Source organism: Heteronotia binoei, chromosome 3 (assembly GCF_032191835.1).
Source record: "Heteronotia binoei isolate CCM8104 ecotype False Entrance Well chromosome 3, APGP_CSIRO_Hbin_v1, whole genome shotgun sequence".
Classification (NCBI taxonomy): domain Eukaryota; kingdom Metazoa; phylum Chordata; class Lepidosauria; order Squamata; family Gekkonidae; genus Heteronotia; species Heteronotia binoei.
The window spans coordinates 162,120,350-162,138,322 of record NC_083225.1 but is presented as its reverse complement, the minus strand read 5'-3'; the positions used below and the strand labels follow the sequence as shown (position 1 = coordinate 162,138,322).

The 17,973-nt window shown below is 43.3% G+C and overlaps 1 protein-coding gene across 1 annotated transcript in view; it reads right to left on the bottom strand.

The window, feature by feature from the left end:
• The window catches only part of ATP8A2 (ATPase phospholipid transporting 8A2), a 499,041-nt gene that overhangs the window by 416,559 nt on the left and 64,509 nt on the right, over positions 1–17,973 (bottom strand). Inside the window, exon 2 of the mRNA XM_060234774.1 lies at positions 15,149–15,293. Coding sequence (XP_060090757.1) covers positions 15,149–15,293 — 145 coding nt within the window. The remainder of the gene's footprint in view (positions 1–15,148; positions 15,294–17,973) is intronic.

The following is a 17,973-nucleotide window of genomic DNA, read 5'->3' as shown; positions in this document are numbered from 1 at the left end:
GGCAGATAAAGTTAGGGTTGCCAACTTCAGGTTAGGAAATTCCTGGAAATGTAAGGGGTGGGGCTTAAAGAGACTGGGACTTGAGGAGGGGTGCGACCTCAGACAGGTACAATGCCACTTCCTCCTGCGGAACCACTGTTGCCAATCTCCCGGTGAAGGCTGGAGATCACTCAGAATTACAACTGCTCTCCAGATAGCAGAGATCAGCTCCCCTTGAGCTGGGTGTGTGTGTGTGGAATGAATACCTTCACTTGGGTGGGAAGACAGCAAGGGGGGACACTCGCCCAGAGCCCCTTTCTAGAGCCCACTGGACTTTACTTCACAATGGACCTTATTCCTAGTTAAAAATAAAAGCCAATTGCCAGATTTTTCTTTTCTTTTCTTTTTTTTAGAGGCAAAGATTTCACCCCAAGATTAATTATTTCTCTAGAGATTTTTTTTTTTTTTTTGCAATTGTTGAAAGAAACTTGTGAGATCTGAATGTTGTCAAGACTGGGCTCCACATGTCTGAAGAACTGTGATTACACATGAAAATCTTAAACCTTGAATAAAACTTTGTTAGTCTTAAACATGCCACTGGACTTGAACTTTGTTGGGTTCCGTGACAGTTTGAGTTCTGAGGTGTGAACAACAGATGTCTTGATGTGTTTGGATTTTGAGTGATTACGCTGTTGTTTTAGATAGTTTATGACTTTAAAATCTGTAAGCCACTTTGAGTCCTATGTTCCAGGACAAAAGTGGCATATAAATATTCTAACTAAATAAAATAAAAATGTCAAACTTGGGAGCTGATATTTGAATGCATCCTCAATATGATACCCAGCATGTATCATAGAAAAGAGCAAAACTAGCTTCCCTTAGAATAGCAAATAAGTGCCACTTCTCACCATGGGAGCACACACTGCAAGTAACAGCCACTACTGATGCTGTCTCACACATACACACACCCAGTAATTATGTGGCTGATCCCTTCCGGTCCATTGGTTCTGTTTCCACTGGTGACACTAACCTACTGTTTAAGGAATGCGGCTAGAAAGACACCTCAAACGTGGAGTCTTGTCAGGTCGATTTGGTCTGCTGCCAAGCCTTGTAAGTTTACAATCCTCTTACACATTAGTGTGCACAAGGAAATCTCCCTTCTAAAATCCACAGGATCTTTCTTCGGTTACAAAGCACGCCACAGAGCAGCTAATCTTTTGACAAAGTGTGATTTGTTTAAAAGGGAGAGTTCAGAAAAGCTATGCGAGGAAAACAATATTTTTCCCACTGCAGGAAAAAAACTAAGCCTGGTTTTAAAGCCTAAATCTATAACCTTGCCCCCCAAAACAAACAAAAATTTCGAACTACTGCAGTACGGCATTTGGGAAAGCACAGCAGGAATGCATACAGCTGTTTCTCAAGCGTGTCCCCCCCATCTGTAGGTATCTAAACCCACAAACTGGGGCCTCAGTTGCATGAAATGGATTTACCCCAAGTAACACCCCCTCCCAAATTTGCAGAAAAATCTGACATCTTAAAAAAAAAATACCCTGGAGAGTTTCAATCCCCCCTTCAACATGGCAGAGCCCAGGAGCTGCAGCAGGCCCAGCAATGGCAGCAGTGAAGAAGCCTGGGAGATGCAATGAACTCAGTGGTGGCAAAGCGCGACGACCTAGCAACAGTGATCCATGCCACGGTCACCTCGAGGTTAGACTACTGTAATGCCCTCTACATGGGGCTGCCCCTGTCCCGAACTCGGAAATTGCAGCTGGTGCAGAATGCCGCGGCCCGGCTGTTATTGGGTCTCCCAAAGTGGGAACACATTCAGCCGGGTCTTCGGACCCTGCACTGGCTTCCAGTAATATACCGAGTCCGGTACAAGGTGCTGGTTATCACCTTTAAAGCCCTATATGGCTTGGGACCTGTCTACCTGAAGGACCGTCTTTCCCCGCACGTTCCCCAGAGAGTACTGAGGTCGGGAACACAAAATCTCCTTACTATCCCTGGGCCGAAGGAAGCCCGTTTGAAATCCACCAGAGAAAGGGCTTTCTCTGTTATGGCCCCTACATGGTGGAATCAGCTGCCGGAAGAGGTGAGGGCCCTGCGGGACCTTGTACAGTTCCGCAGGGCCTGTAAGACGACCCTCTTCCGGCTAGCCTATACCTAGCTTGAGAATTTTAATGTAACTTGCCGGATTTCTTTTATATACAGTTGAAATATTTATTAATATTTATTGATAACCATGGTTTTATCTGTTTTTATCTGTTTTAAATGCTGATCCCTTTATATGTTTAAATACTGTAATTTTGTTGGATCTATCACTGGAAGCCGCCCTGAGCCACTTGTGGGAAGGGCGGGATATAAATCCTAAATAAAAAAAATAAAAGCCATCCAGAAGCCACAGCGGGCCCAGTGGCAGTGAAGCAGGCTGGGAGCCATAGTGGGCCTGGTAGCAGCTGCCGAACAGCTTGGGAGCCATGGTGCACCCAGTGGCAGGTACAGGGGAGCTTGGGAGTTGCAGCAGGCCCCCCAAAAGGGGGGGGGGATAGGATCCCTCCCACACCAGTCTCACAGGCCCACACTTGTATCATATAATTCTGAACTGGCATTTCACAGTAATTTTTAAGCAGACCAAGCTGACACCAAGTCCTACAGACAGGGCTATGTAAGCATTGTACTAAAAATCATACTGTGCCCACTATAAGTTATAGAAACAAACCCATCATTTCTTTTCTTCTGTATTTTTTGCTATTTAGCATAGTTTAAACTCATCTTCTTACAACACAGCAAGGAATTATGTACAGCACTTAAACTCTATACACAACCATCAGAAATCTTATCCTAGCCCTTATTTTGATTTTGACATTCCCCGCCATTCAAGCATATTCTTGAAACTGTAAGGACTACTTTATGGAAAAGTGGAGACTTTCACAAAGATGACATCTGGGTCTGAAAGTATTCTTCCACATTCCCAGGGAATAGAATAGCCTTGCCTGCCAATATATGGAGCAGTAACAGCACACGGTGTTGTTTGAAGTCTCTCAGTACAATGTAATGCCACAGCTTTACATATCATTACCCCACATCTAGCAATGGCAATAATCATTGGCATACAAATGTAAGTATGTGAAGTTCAATAGGAGTATAAGAGAAGCCATGTGGGATCAGGCCAATGGCATATCCAGTCCAAAACTCAGTGTCACCCAAGTGCCATCAGGAGGTCCACCAGCAGGGCAAGAACTCCAGAAGCCCTCCCACCACTGTTCCCCCAAGCACCAAGACTACAGAGCATCACTGCCCCAGACATAATGTTCCATCTATACATTGTGGCTAATAGCCATTGATGGACTTCTGCTAACTGCCTCCTCTGACTTTCTTCCACTGGGACTTCATTCAACAGAGAAAGACTTTCTCCGATGAGAATGATTTTTGTTCTGATGGAGAAACATCTTTCTTTGTTGGATGAACTCTTTCTCTGTTGGAAGTCAGCTTGGTGGAAGGGAGCTATAGAACCCAGTCCTCTGCTTGCTGTGTCTTAGAGGGATGACCTAAAGGTTCACACTGCTTTGCTGGTAGGTACCACAAGGACCAAATGTTGGGAGGACCTAAGAACAGCCCTCTTGGATCAGAGCAAGGTACACCTAACCCAGCATCAGCCATACAGATGCTCCTGACAAATCTTAAGGAACTGCAACTGCCTGCCCCTGTTGAAGGTACCTGGCATACATTATTCAGTTATTCTAGCCTTGTACATAAGCTTCTGACTGTGTGTTTGACCAATGTGTGCAACTGGTAGGAATGTGCTGGCCCACACCAACATCCACATGAAGTTGCTTTATACTGAATCAGACCCTAAGTCCACCCAGGTAAGTCCTGCCTACTCAAGATGAGCAGCAGCTTTCCAGGGTCTCCACGTCACCTACTGCCTGGTCCTTTTTCACTTCAGGTGAACCCAAGATCTTGTGCAGAGGCTCTTCTGGCGAGCCACAGCCCCTCCCCAGGATCACTGACTTGTGATCACAAGGAGGTAGGGACAAGGCCAGTAGGGTCAAACCAACTACGTGCAGTGGTCAAACACACAACTGGAAGGTATATACAGGGCTAGAATCTCTGGTTTCTAGCAGGTGCAGGATTCTATTTAAACATTTTGACCTGACGCTTTCAGACCGCAGTCTTCTATTATAACAAAATATGTCAGGAGTTGCCAACGGTAGCTCTCCAGATGTTTTTTGCCTACGACTCCCACCCCTAAAATATGTAATAACACCTTTTAATCATAATTTTCCAGTTCTTCTGAACATTAATTCCTTGTGAAGCCATACATTCAAACTTGATGCCCCAAATCAGTTTTCTGGCCTTCTCCCTCTTGCATAGATTTAACCTTCCTGGAAATTCTCCACCTCTATCGGCAGTGGCTCCATCTATCCTAGAACAACACAAATCTTCAGTTTTATCTGACTCTCCTCTCTCCCTTAGGTCCCTCATGTTCTACCTGTCACCACATCCTGTTGCTTCTCCTTTCAGGATCAGACATATTTACTTTGCTAAATTATCAGCAGCTGGGAGTCGTCCACACCCAATCTGAGTGCTTTTTTTGCTCTTCTGAAGTTTCCATCTGTGTTCTGCAATGTGATATCAGAATCCTTTCTGTGTTTTCTGGCACCTGTGTACCTGCTTTGCATCCCCATCACCTTTCAGTTGTTTGTAGCTTAGAGGTACATATCTCTCTCTGCCCACTGAACCATGCATTCAGTGAAGGTGGCTCTTGCTCATACAAGGTTATGCTACAGTAACAACGTTAGCCTTTTAAAGTGCCACAAGACTCTGCCAGCAGTAGAGGGACTGCTTTGCACCCATAATATCCTGGGTTCATTTCTTTGCATCTCAAGGGAAAGGGATCTCAGATGTAGCAGGTTTTGGAAAGACTTCTGCATGATACCTTGGAGAACTGCTGCTGGAGCAAACAATACTGGCCCAGAAAGACCAGTGCTCCAGTTCTGTACAAGGCAGCTTCACATATTGTTAAGAAAAAGAAAGTCCTGCACAGTTCTTCTGTCCCTGTGAAGTCCAAGCCCCCCCCCCCCCCGCCACACGCATACCCAGGACTTAATTTATACCTATACTCTCAAACAGTGGTTATTTACTTTCAGTAACAGCGTCGTTTGTGTACATTGGTAAGTATGCACAGTAGGAAATCTTTAATTCCATATTCCAATGATCTTTATTCACTTGTGTTTCTCCTATTATTCAGTTCGCAGGCATCTTAGTACAAAGTAGGGTTATTATACTTTGAAAATAAAAAGAGGACATATTTCCCGACTGACTTCTACAAACAAGTGATCACTATGACAAATCTCATTTTAAATACTCCTGCTAATTGCTAGTAACTAAGAATATTCATAACCTCCTTCTAACACAAAAAGATTTTCATCAGCTTTTTAAAAAGAGTCCCAAAGAGGATAGACACCAAAAAAAAGAGGACCCTGAATAAAGTAACCCAAAGTTATTCGACCTTTCCCACCCATTGGGTGTATAACCTTTCTGAGTTTCTTTTTATAGGATTGACACAAACTGATCACAGTTATTATTGTTGCTCATTGAACTGGATGACCCCCCCCCCTTCCTGCAAATGACTGTAATGACCTAGCAGTAGAGCACTGCACCCTGTAAATTCTAACAATATCCATCACACAAACAATAGAGGAAGTACTAGCTGTTTGTCCTTTCTGTTATAGAAACCCTATAGAAAAAGTGACAGGCTGTTGAGTAATATTTTCTATTACAAATTGACAGCCAGTTAAGAGGCTCATGAAGCAGAACAACCACGGCAAGAGTTGGCAAAGAACACAACATTGTTTGTACTATGGCAGGGAACAGACATCATGATGCAAAGCCGCTCTTAAAGCATTCTTTGGGGAGCTAATCTTTCAACAATACAATTCAGGAATAGCATCATAACTTTTGTAAGATAATAAGGAAATAAGGATCACCTGACCATACTAACTTAACTATTGTTTGCCTTGGCATAGTCATGGGAGTAAGCAGAAGTGAAATATCTGAAAGCAGAGCTTCCACCAATGCCTTTCTGGCTGTTCACACTACAGAGAAGAGGGTGAAAAAGACTGCTGGACTACACACACACACACACACATCTCTGGAAACTATGCTGTTATGCTGTAGCCATTCTTCAGTTCCTAGACTGTCTTAAATGTAGAAGGAAACCCAGTAGCGAATGAGTGCTATAGCATAACCATGGAACAACATCCAACTAAGTTTAGGTGCAGCCTGAGTCACAGTTTATGAGAAAGCAGCCGGTGTGCATATTGCATGGTCCTTCGCTTCAAGGTCTATGCTGGGGATGGGATAGTGGGGCTGAATTTTGGCCCCTGGGCCTCCAGTTGTCTATTCCAGCTTTATTTACTCTCAGAAACATTTTTTAAAGTTCTTAAGGGAATATTTATGGCTGCCATTCAGGGATTAATTTAATATGCTATTTTCTTTTATTGCACCACTGCTTTTTTGCCTGCCTTTTCTTTGTAATTGGTATGGCCCTTTCATTTTTCCCTTGCCAGTTTTTGGAACAAAGAGAAGACAGCCCCTCAATAGAGTTCTTGAAACTGTTTATTAAGAGCTGACATATTTTGAACCTGAAGACTCTTCAGCACAGGCCAACTGAACCAGTTTAATTGAGAGAAAACTCAGGCAGTTTTGCATGCTGTCTCTTGATGAAACAGTCCATTGATGCACCTGAAGAAAAGCCATCAGACTCTCCAAACACAATGGGCTTGGGTGAACTGTTTCAAGAGCACCTTTGAGGCTTTCACTTTCCTTTGTTCCTGTGCTGGTGTCTGTAGCTGTGTCTTTCACTGGTTGGAAGCAAATGTTCTGTATAAAAGTGTTATACAGGAAACTGAGTGTGTGTGGGGGGAAGAATTAATAAGATTATGGCCCATGAAATAAATAATGGGTTTCTTGCCAAAATCCAAGGCATCATAAGGTTACTCTTTTTCCACTAATCCCTGTATCATATAGCCTGTAAGGAAAAACAATCATGTACCAAGTTTTCCTGCATTCCAATGTTTCATAACCTGGGCCCATAAGCTGTATTTCATGCTTTTCAGTTTCCTTCCAGAAGCACTAAAAGCAGTACTGTTGGCCAACCAACACATTTGTTTTGGAAGTGCAAAATGGTCTTCTCAATACATGCGCTTTCAGGGAAGCATTATATGTACTGGCCATGATTCAAAGGGCACTGAAGGAATAGGCTGTGTGCAAAGAGCTCTCCTGCTGATCAGATGGTCATCACTGTCAGTTTGGGTAATGTCCATTTTTCTGTAAAAGGATGAATGGAAGACCTGGAATTAGCTCCCATCCCTCCTACAACCAGCGTCAGCAATGATAATGCTGACTGTCTATGTGGTTGTGCATCACAGAGAAGCATATTCATTCATTCAGTTATTCAAAAAAATTGTACTCCACTTTACAGCCCAATGGGAGTTCAAAGCAGCTTACAACATTGTCCTCTCTTCCTCCATTTTATCCTTGCAACAGCAACCCTGTGAAGCCGAGAACACAAGGCAGATTGAAAGAGTGACAGATAAGGATTCAAAGCTGGATCTCCCAGAACTCAAGCCTGACACTTGAAGCACTACAGCACATGGGGTCTCTGACATCACATAGAAAACTTGTGTGTCAGCTGTGGGGCTACTGAAAGATAGAGCACCATTCATAACTTAAGAGTTAACTCTCCTTTTCTCTGAGAAAAGGAGCATTGACTCTTAAGTTGTGGACAGTGCTCAGTCTTTCGATGTTCCCTCAACTGCCTCACACACTGACATAAAAAAAAAAAAAAGATGCAACATTTGCAGAACTTCCCTGCCTACTAGACTGGGAGCAATTTCAACTAGTTATAGGCTAGACTCCCAAATAACTAGCCATTTCCAAGCCTGCACCGGTGTGGGGTAGTGAGCATCATATTATGTCCTGACCAGCCACTCTCCCACAACTTACACTTACTGTCAAGAAATAACAATGGTATAATCTCTTGATACCATGCTAAACTCTTTGGAGACAAGCAGAATACAAACAGGATAAGTAATTACATTTACTACATGTGTGCCCTGCAATGTATTTGAGTACCTCTACCCCTTTTACCTCTACTACATCACCATAAGGTAAGCTAGGCAGACCTGGAAGTACATAGAAGTAGCAAGTGAGGACAGGATGTAGTAAAGGATATGAGAATGGGGGCGGAGGGGGGGCAAGGGAAATTCAGCAGATTTTTTTCTGAGTGGAGCATATTTTTGTCACAATAGGCAGGACTTTGAGATGGTGTGGAGAGGTCACTTTTTCATAGGACTGGATCTTTGCTGGGCACACAATGTCTCCAGCCTGCTTTCCGCCACGATCATAGCAGAATTTTCACATGACACCTTTGCTAAGAGCACTACTGCAATCTAGGAGGAAACTCCTCTTTTCATTATACATCCCACAGGCAATAGAACTCCTACCAATCAGACTGAGTTGTGGTAATGGAGTATGCAACATTATTAATTTTATTTATTTGTTTACTTTTCCTTCTTTTTAAATTCTTTATTAATTTCTTTATTAATTTCCCCTTCGAAAGGGCTCTTAAACAGGGCTCCAGTCACTTTATCCTTGCAATGCAGCTTAGCTGCCTGAGACATACACTGAAATCCTAAACATGGTTATACTCTTCCAAGCCCAGAGCCTTAAATGGACTTAGACGGTATTCCCCATTACTATGCATGGGCTTAAATGTTCAACAATGAAGAAAGCTGACAGGAAGAAAGTTGATTATTTTAAATGTGGTGTTGGAGGAGAGTCCAACTAGAGTCCGTGGTCCACTAGAAAGACAAATAAGTGGGTTCTAGATCAAATCAAATCTGAACTCTCCCTAGAAGCCAAAATGATTAAACTGAGGCTATCGTACTTTGGTCACATTATGAGAAAAAAGTCACTGGGAAAGGCAATAATGCTGGGAAAAGTTGAAGGCAGCAGGGAAAGGGGACGGCCCAATAGGAGAGGGACTGATTCGATCAGGGAAGTCACAGACTTCAGTTTGAAAGATCTGAGCAAGGCTGCTAATGACAGGACATTCTAGGACTAATTAATTCATAGGGTTGACATGTCAGAAGTGCTTTTATGGCATTTAACACAAACACACAACTCTGCTGGGCAGTGCACTGATAGTTATCAGCCCCATATCACTTGGTAAGCTTAATACACTCCTCTCTTTACATTATCAAGAAGTATCTCTTCCACAAAGCTAAAAATGTAATGCCCTCAACTATAGTTCAAAATATTTATTAGGCTTTTTGACTCACCAAGGGGCTTGTTACCTATCGATCACTGCAGATCCACTATCGTAAGTCATGATTTAGCTTGCAGCATTAATCCACGCGGCACCCTCCTTTGACTTTCAACCAGCACAGATATGTAGCATAGCTTTATCCATTTTGCTGTTCCCTGGACACATCTGTGCTTGAGATGTGTTTTTACTCTCAGTGTCTCTTGTGCCAGTAAACCTTTTAAATCAATAATTAAAACAGCCAAGACAGGTTTTATTTTTGCTTGGTAAAACAAACAGGAGATACTCTGCAGAAATCCAGTTGAACAATCAACATTGCTTCAGATTACACTTTGGGGTCAGTCTCCCTCCCTCCCTCTCTCTCAGCCCAACCTCCCTCACATCGTTATTGTTGAGGATGATGTTGAGAATGATGTTGTAAGCCACTGACTCCACATTGGAGAGAAAAAGAGGGGTATAAATAAAAACAAATAAAACAAATACTTTTTAAACTAAAAGTAAACTTCAAGTAAATATTGTTGCATAAAATCTCATAGGGTAGACCAATCTGTATACAGATCAAATTAAGAAGAATCTAATCCATAAACATTTATACTACAATAAATGTTTCTTTAAAGAGGCAGCTGCCTCTTTGAAGTAAAAAAAATTAATCTGAAGTGCTTATTCCTGAAGCAGGGTTTCCAAAGAGCATCTTCTTCTAGTCTTAGCAAAGAAAAATAAAACCTGTATTGGCTGTTTTCATGCCATAATAAATCTCTTAATATTTGAAATCATTCTACAAACTGGGTAAAACAGAATTGTTCAGGAGGGCATTTCTGTAACGGGAATAAAGCCATAGTATAACAGAATGGAGGATGCTTTTATAAAGGGAACATGACTGCAGTTCCCTTCTCTGTATTGTATGTATATACTTTGTCTTGGGGATGAGGAATGGTGTGGTATAGCCTGATATTGTCAGATCCTAAAAGCTATTCAGGGTTGGTGCTTGAATGAGAGACCACCAAGGAAGACTCTGCAGGGGATGGCAATGGTAAGTGACCTTTGCTTCTCACTTGCTTTGAAAGCCCTTTGCTGGGACAATAGTAAGTCAGTTGCAACCTGACACTACAAAGATATATAACTGAATTTTTCTTCTCTCTCTTTTTGCATTATTTATGACAAATTTTGTCATATGTATATATATATATATGAGAGAGAGTGTGTGTTCTACTTCTAGCAATGTTTCTAGTTTTTGTTATTCTGGTCCTACTGCATTACTGGATGTCTCAGGTTATTTGATTGCACTGTTTTCCACTGTGTCATCTGCCTTGAGTCACAGTGAGAAAGGCAGGCCATAAACAATGTAAATAGATAAATTACACAAATGGAGGAGCTAATCTAATAAAGAACTACAGACTGCTCTTTGATAATGTTGTTAGAAAAGATAAACAGGGCCACCTTCTCTGGAGATTCTAAACCATTATGGGGTAGAAGCCGGCAAAGCACCATAGCAACAATAAAACAATACCATGGACCAGAACTTTGGGAAACTTCAACATCAGCCATCTTACTTATTCTGCCTTCCCTCTGCCTCTCCAATGCCATGTCCCCCTAAAGACTGCACAGGGCATCTTTTGAGTGGCCCCCCTCTCCTCTCTGTTGCTGATATGTTCAGAAAGAGAGAATGAGACAGCTCAAGCATATGGCTGAGACTCATACAGTAGACACCATAAAGTCTATACACTCAGAGCCAAACTACACATTACAAACATTTCAGAGGGAAATTTATTGCCTCAAGGGCCCAATCCCTTTTCTCCCCCTTCCTGTGCCTTTTCAAGGAGTGGGGGGAAACAAGACTGTTTGGTGCCACCACAAGTGCAGCGGCAATTTTTAACGAGCTAAATTTTCTTCTAAAATGGCACTGGTGGCCAAGAGTTGGATCCACGACTGTTGTGACATGTAGAGTGGCGCTAAGCCAATAAGGCTATTTCATGTGTACATATGAAACTGCCTTATACAAGTCAGACAAATGATCTATCGAGGTCAATACTGTCTGCTCGGACTGGTAGAAACTCTCCGGGGTCTCAGGCAGAGGTCTTTCATATCACCTACTGCTTGATCCTTTAGAATACATATAAAACAAAAGCACCAGTATATCTACAGAAATCATTCTTCTAACCTGCCCAAGAAGGTTAGGACCATGATATGAGATCTGCAAAGCACTTTGTACATTGAATGGAGACACAAAAATTATTGTAACAAGTAGCTAAAACTAGGAGGTGTCTTCTAATTCCATAAACTAACTTGTAGCAGAGTGGAATAAGTGAAACTCAGAAAAGTGGTAGAACAAAAAAAGCTGTTCAGCATTTAAGACAAAACTGGAAAACCATATTTTTAATAATAAAATTCTGTATACAGTTTTAAGGACAGTACAAAATAAGCTAGTATTTGTGTAGGAGTACATCTATTCAAGGAGTTGTGTAGAATTAATAGGGCACTATATACTTAGACACAGCAGAAGGTGCATGCTATTTTCAGACAGATTTTAAGAAAAAAGCCCCTACATAATAGGTAACCATCATAAAACATAGCTTCTCTAAACAAAGTAATTCACAGTAATGCACAAACATTAGGAACCAACCCATCGGAAACTTAACCAAGAACAAGCATGTGTAAAAAGGCAACAGCATAATGCTTAGGCTCATTCCTCTGGATGTAGTCAATGACTCTGAGAGTCCCTTTCTATGTCTCCCCCCTTCCATGCTCAGTGCATTATTTTACATGCATAATCCAATACTTGGACAAACTTTGTGTATGCTTAAAGACCATTAACCTTGTATTTAATTTTCCTTTCACCATTTTATAAAATGTTTGTATCACTGTATCAAACTGTTGACCTCTTTTAATGGATGCAATCATATCAAAGGCACCGCAACCCTGCTGACCAAAGCCTTCCTATTTATTAGGGTTATTAATGTCTTCAACCAAATGCTGAAGCATCCTTTGTTAGCAACATTGTCCTAATTGAATTTCTTTTTTTACAACTTGCTATCCACTGCAAGTTTTATTTTGTTGCAGGGTTTGTATTTCAAATTGTAAATTAACATATTTATCACCACATGCAGCAGCAAGGTGGAAAGGGAGAGATAACCGTAGGGCAGCAGCTCTGATTCTAGCCTGTCTAAAAAGACCATCTGCCATTAATACTGACTTTGCTGAAGCCACTTTCAGTGCTCTGTGGGCTCCCTTCCAAATTGCAACTATGCCACAAAGTGTGTACCCGTCATACATTAGAACTTAGTCCACACAGATCTGAATCTGAGCCAGATTTGTAGGTGTATCTGCAGAACTTGTCTTCAAATTCAGGGCTCATTCATGCGACATGCCTTGTACAGTATAGAGTAGCCTTTCCCCTCTCCACTGAGTAATACCATCTTCCACACATCTGGAAAGATGGACATGGGTTTACATGGCAAAAGTACATTATCTAGGAAACCTTCATCTTCAACATTTCTTTAGAAACTAGGCACCAAACATGTGTCACTCACTAAGGAAAACTGTGAAAAGCTTGTCTGGGACATTCCAACAAATACCACACAAGACTTTGTTTTTGCTTGACTGTTGTTTTTTCCAGCTGTGCCAGGCCAGGCAACTGGCCCCCTTTCAATCTTGCCCTGACCTAGCCACAGTAATCCATGCAAAAGTTACCTCTAGGCTAGACTACTGTAATTCACTCTATGCAGGGCTGCCCTTGAGACTGATCTGAAAACTACAACTGGACCACCAGTGCTCCACCAGCTGCACTGGCTTCAAGTTGAATACTGGATCAGGTTCAAGGTTTTAATATTAACCTTCAAAGTCTGGTGATCCCTTGCCCCCCCCCCCAGAAAAAATCTAGCTGTCCTCAACCAGAGGCATGGTTTTTTTTGGCCCTGGCCCCAACTTGGTGGAACTATCTGCCAAAGGACATTTGTGCCCTGAAGGACCCAATGCCGTTCTGCAGAGAATGTAAGGCAGAGATGTTCTGCCAGGCCTATGGGTGAGGACAGAAATGGTTTCCATCCAGTCTGGCTTGTCCATCTCTGTTCTCTTCCCATGAGGCAAGGTTGGTCTAACTTTCATTGACATTTGGAATTGTTCTGTATTTTATTGTTTTAATTGTTCTATTTTAATCTGTAACTGTGGCTATTAGAATTGTTGTACACTGCCCTGTGCACAAAGGAAGGTAGTATATAAATTGAATTTATAAATAAATAAATAAATAAATAAATAAATAAATAAAATAAAATTCAACTCCCAACCAAACACAGTAAACCAAAACAATTTATATGAGTAACTTCTTTTTAATCAACTGTGCTCAATATACAGAATATAGTGGTCCAATTAAAACGCATCAAATCAGTTAAAAGGGGCCAAAACTGGAAATAATTCATCTAGTCTTGGCCAGCCTTAAAGACTTGAAACAATCCTGTAAAAACTACCAACCCCATTTTGATTCCTATCTTTACCAAACAAGCTTATGCAACATATACACTTCACTTTATCACATTCATGAAGAGTCATCTGTGTTCTTCACCTAAAGAAATGAATTCCTTAACAGATTTAAGCGATCTGCAGCGTTTCAGAACTGGTACTTCCAAAACTTGTAATATATTTTGGTATTTTCAGATATCTGATTTCGCTTGTCTGATATTAGGAACTGGTCTTTCCACATCACACAGAGCCAAGGGTCTGAGACTTCCGGGTGAGTTTGACATTTATCCACTGCATAAACGTAACATATCACACCACCCATTCAAGAGCCGGACATCAGGATGAATATCTCTCTGTGCCCCCTCTCCAACTGCTTCTTGTTATGGGAACAGTTAAACAGTACCGTCTGTTATTAGCTCTCATAATTGTCTTGCTGAGAGAGCCAGTGTACAGTCTCTGTAACTGATCTCTTGCTATTGTGCCCCACCTGTTACCGACTCTCACACTATTCTTCTGCAAATAAGAGTCTATTATCCATCACCTGCCACTGACCTTACCCTTATTGTGTTAGCTGCTCTGATCAGAGGAAGCACACTGGGTTCTTGCCTGGCTATGCTGTCAATCAACTGATTTTACCCTATTACTGCCCTTGCTCAAGAGGCAAGGCTTCATCACAGCCCAGAGACAACTGGGAAAAGGGGGGGGGGAATCATTTCCAGCAATAAGAGGAACAACAACAAGTGAAATCAGGCTGGTATGGACACCTACTAGCTTCAGCCTTCCTCAAAGTTGCTAATCAAATATTTCTAGATTAGAATGAAATCTCATTTCCCCCACTTTAAAAACCTGTACTTGGTTGGGGTAGGGAGCTCAGCAACTGGAAATCTCTGGGCCAGATCTGGCCCCTTAGTTATACTCCCGGTTTCCAACTCAGAGACCAAAGATAACATGGAGGGAAAAATAAGACTGAGGCAAGCTAGGAAGACACTGGAGAAATTCTGGGGACTTGGCCCTCCGCATGTCACTCAAAGCAAGGAGGAGGTGCCATGGGTCAGTGGGAGAGCATCTTCACAAGCAGAAGGTCCCAGCATCAATCCCAGGCAACTCCAGGTAAATGAATCAGACAGGAGGTGATGTGAAAGCTCTCTGCCCGAGACCCTGGAGAGCCCCTGCCACGCGGACTAGATTGTACTGAATGTGATGCAGCTTCCTGTGTCCTCTCAAAGCAGCCCTCCCCTCCAATGAGCAGAGGAGTAGGGTTTGCGCGTGTGAGAGAAACATGCAGAAAGATAAATCCAGGAGACGGTGGGTTCCTGCTGGTCCCTTGCCCAGTGAGTCCCCCTCTCCCTCGCCTCCCGTCGCCTGCTTCCCCTCGCCGGCACTTACCTGACCCGGTTGTCATGGAACTTGCAGGGCTGGGGCTGGTTCAAGTAAATGGTGCGGGCTGCTGCCTCCTCCTGGTCCACAGAGGACATGGCCCCGGACATCTCATCGTCCGCCTTCTTGTAGCCCGAAGGGGGGCAAAGGGGTCCTGCACAGCAGCCGCCGCCGCCGAGGAGGGAAAGAAAAGGGGAGAAGAGAAATCAGTGCTCAGAAAGAGTCGAGAGGGAGCAGCCGGACGAGAGAAGCGCCACGCGTTTTATCCGGCGCCTCCACCCCTCGCAGCGTCCGCGCCTCGAGAAACGGTCCTGGGGAAGGAGGAAGCCCAGCAAGAGCTGCAAAACCTCGGCGTCCCTGCCCTACCCTACCCAGCCCAGCCCTGGGCGTGCCCGCCTGTGTGTATGCAAGACCAGCAGCGCCCCAGAAAGCCCGGCTGGCCGCACGAGCAAGAAAGAGAGCGAGAGGAAGGGAAGCGGCGCAGACCTGGCCCGGCGCTCGCGCAGGCAGCTAATAATAACAATAATCAAAGTCACGCCAACAGCACCAGGCTACACTCCCTCCAGGGCCGGCGCTACGAGTTGGAAGTCCATCCCCTTATTGATTGGCACCGCCGGCGGCAGCAAACCGGAGGAGCTCCTTGATAAACAATATATGCAACGATGGATTTAGTTTGCACAGCGGAGGGGTTTGGGGTTTGACTGGATGCGGAGACGCACGTGCCCGGGGTTTGGAGGATAAAATAGTCGAAAGGTCCCAAGAAATCTGCAAGAAAGGCAAGAGGCAGAAGCGAAGGGGGAACGGGGTGGATCGAAGCGATCGTTCGGTTGGTTTGTTCTTCCCTCGGGGAGTCTCCACCCTGATCTTCAGCTGAAAGAACGGCTGTGATGAATAATGCAAGACCCCAGTGGAAAAGGGGATCTCAACCACGCCCGGGGGGGGGGGGGGAGAGAGGCGGGATTAAAGGAAAAAATAGGAGTCAATTGCACCTTTAGGACCAACTTAGTTTTATTCAGAACATAAGCTTTCGTGTGCATGCACACTTCTTCAGGCGAGGAATGAGGTACAGTAAGCAGAGCCACATATAGCTGGTGGGGTTTGGAATGCAAAGTGGTACAAAATTAAAATCCAATAGCAGAATAGTAAAATTAACAAATTCAGAAAACTTTGATCTGGGTTGCATTAGCATGGGAAACCATAAAACAGTAACATGTCAGGATGTGAGAATGCCTGTTAATTATTCTATTGCTAATAAACCTGGGTCAAAATGAGGGCATTTCTTTCCCAGAAGTTTTTCCTGTCCAACTAATTTACCTTTTAACATAAATATATACATCATTCTAGTTTGCCATTAGGAAAAAATACATGTGTTTGTGGCTTTTCTCTCTTACACTCAAACCAGAGAAGAAACAATGAAACAAGAGAAAGGTCACAGCCCAGAGGAGGACATGAACAGCAAAGCTTCTGAGTTCTCTTCTTGAGAGTCCAACTAAAGAGTTTGGGGTTCTCCCCTCAAGGCAAAAGACCTCTGCTAATATGACTCAGTTCCTCTGTGTGAATACTGGCTTATTGCAGTGGACAGGAGGCAGAGCTCACTCTTGGAATATCTCCAAAATCTCACCTCCACCTGAACTGCGAGGTAGCCTTAACAAGCCACTATTAGCAAGGTAAGGATAATTATATTGGCAGCCTACCAGGAGCACTGCTGTAAAAATCCCTGAAAGGGAGATGTACCTTGCATGCTCTAAAAACATGGCTTAGTATTGTCCTAGAACACTCTAAAACCTTGACTAAGTATTAGGGATGCCAGCCTCCAGGTGGAACCTGGGGATCCCCTAGAATTGCAGCTTATCTCCAAACCACAGAGACCAGCTGCCCTGGAGAAAATAGATGCTTTGGAGAGGAGACTCTGTGGCATTGTATCCCATTGAGGTCCCTGTCCTCCTCAGGCTTCATCTCCAAATCTCCAGGTGATTCCTGACCTGGATTGGGCAACCCACCTCTCCTCCCCTATCCCTTTCCAGTTGCCAAGTGGGACATGGCAACCCCACTAAGAGCCAGTTTGGTGTAGTGGTTAAGTGTGCGGACTCTTATTTGGGAGAACCGGGTTTGATTCCCCACTCTTCCCCTTGCAGCTGCTGGAATGGCCTTGGGTCAGCCATAGCCCTTGCAGAGCTGTCCCTGAAAGGGCAACTGCTGTGAGAGCCCTCTCAGCCCCACCCACCTCACAGGGTGTCTTTTGTGGGGGGGGAAGATAAAGGTGAAATTCAGAGTGGAGGGCGAGATAGAAATCCAATATCTTCTTCATTATCTTCTAAGTATTGTCAGGGCTTTTTTTTCCTTGGGGAATGCAGTGGAACAGAGTTCTGGAGCCTCTTCTGGGAAATAAAACTAAAAAAAGTTTAAAATTTTATGAGGGATACCCGTGTGTTTCTCCTTCATTTCCCTCTTAAGTGTTCCAGCACTTCTTTTTCCAGAAAAAAAGCCCTGATTATTGTTATAGTAGGTAGGTGGGTGGGTCGGTAGGTATAGACAGACAGACAGACACAGAATCATTCACAGGAAAGTCTGCCCAATACTTAACTGGACTCCAATAAAACTATTAGCAGTGTCCTTTCAGAACTCTATCTAAAGCACACTTTGGTCTAGTTTGTGCATGACTCTATGATACCAGTCTCATATGATTGTTTCAGGATGCAGGTAGTTCAAAATGCAGCACATTCAAATGCTTCTCTGTGGAAAACGAAGCAGTGACCTGCACCTAAGTGGGTTTCTTTGAAAAAAGGCCATAAAAACACTCAAGTATGTGCTCCCAAACATTTTATTTTGATTCC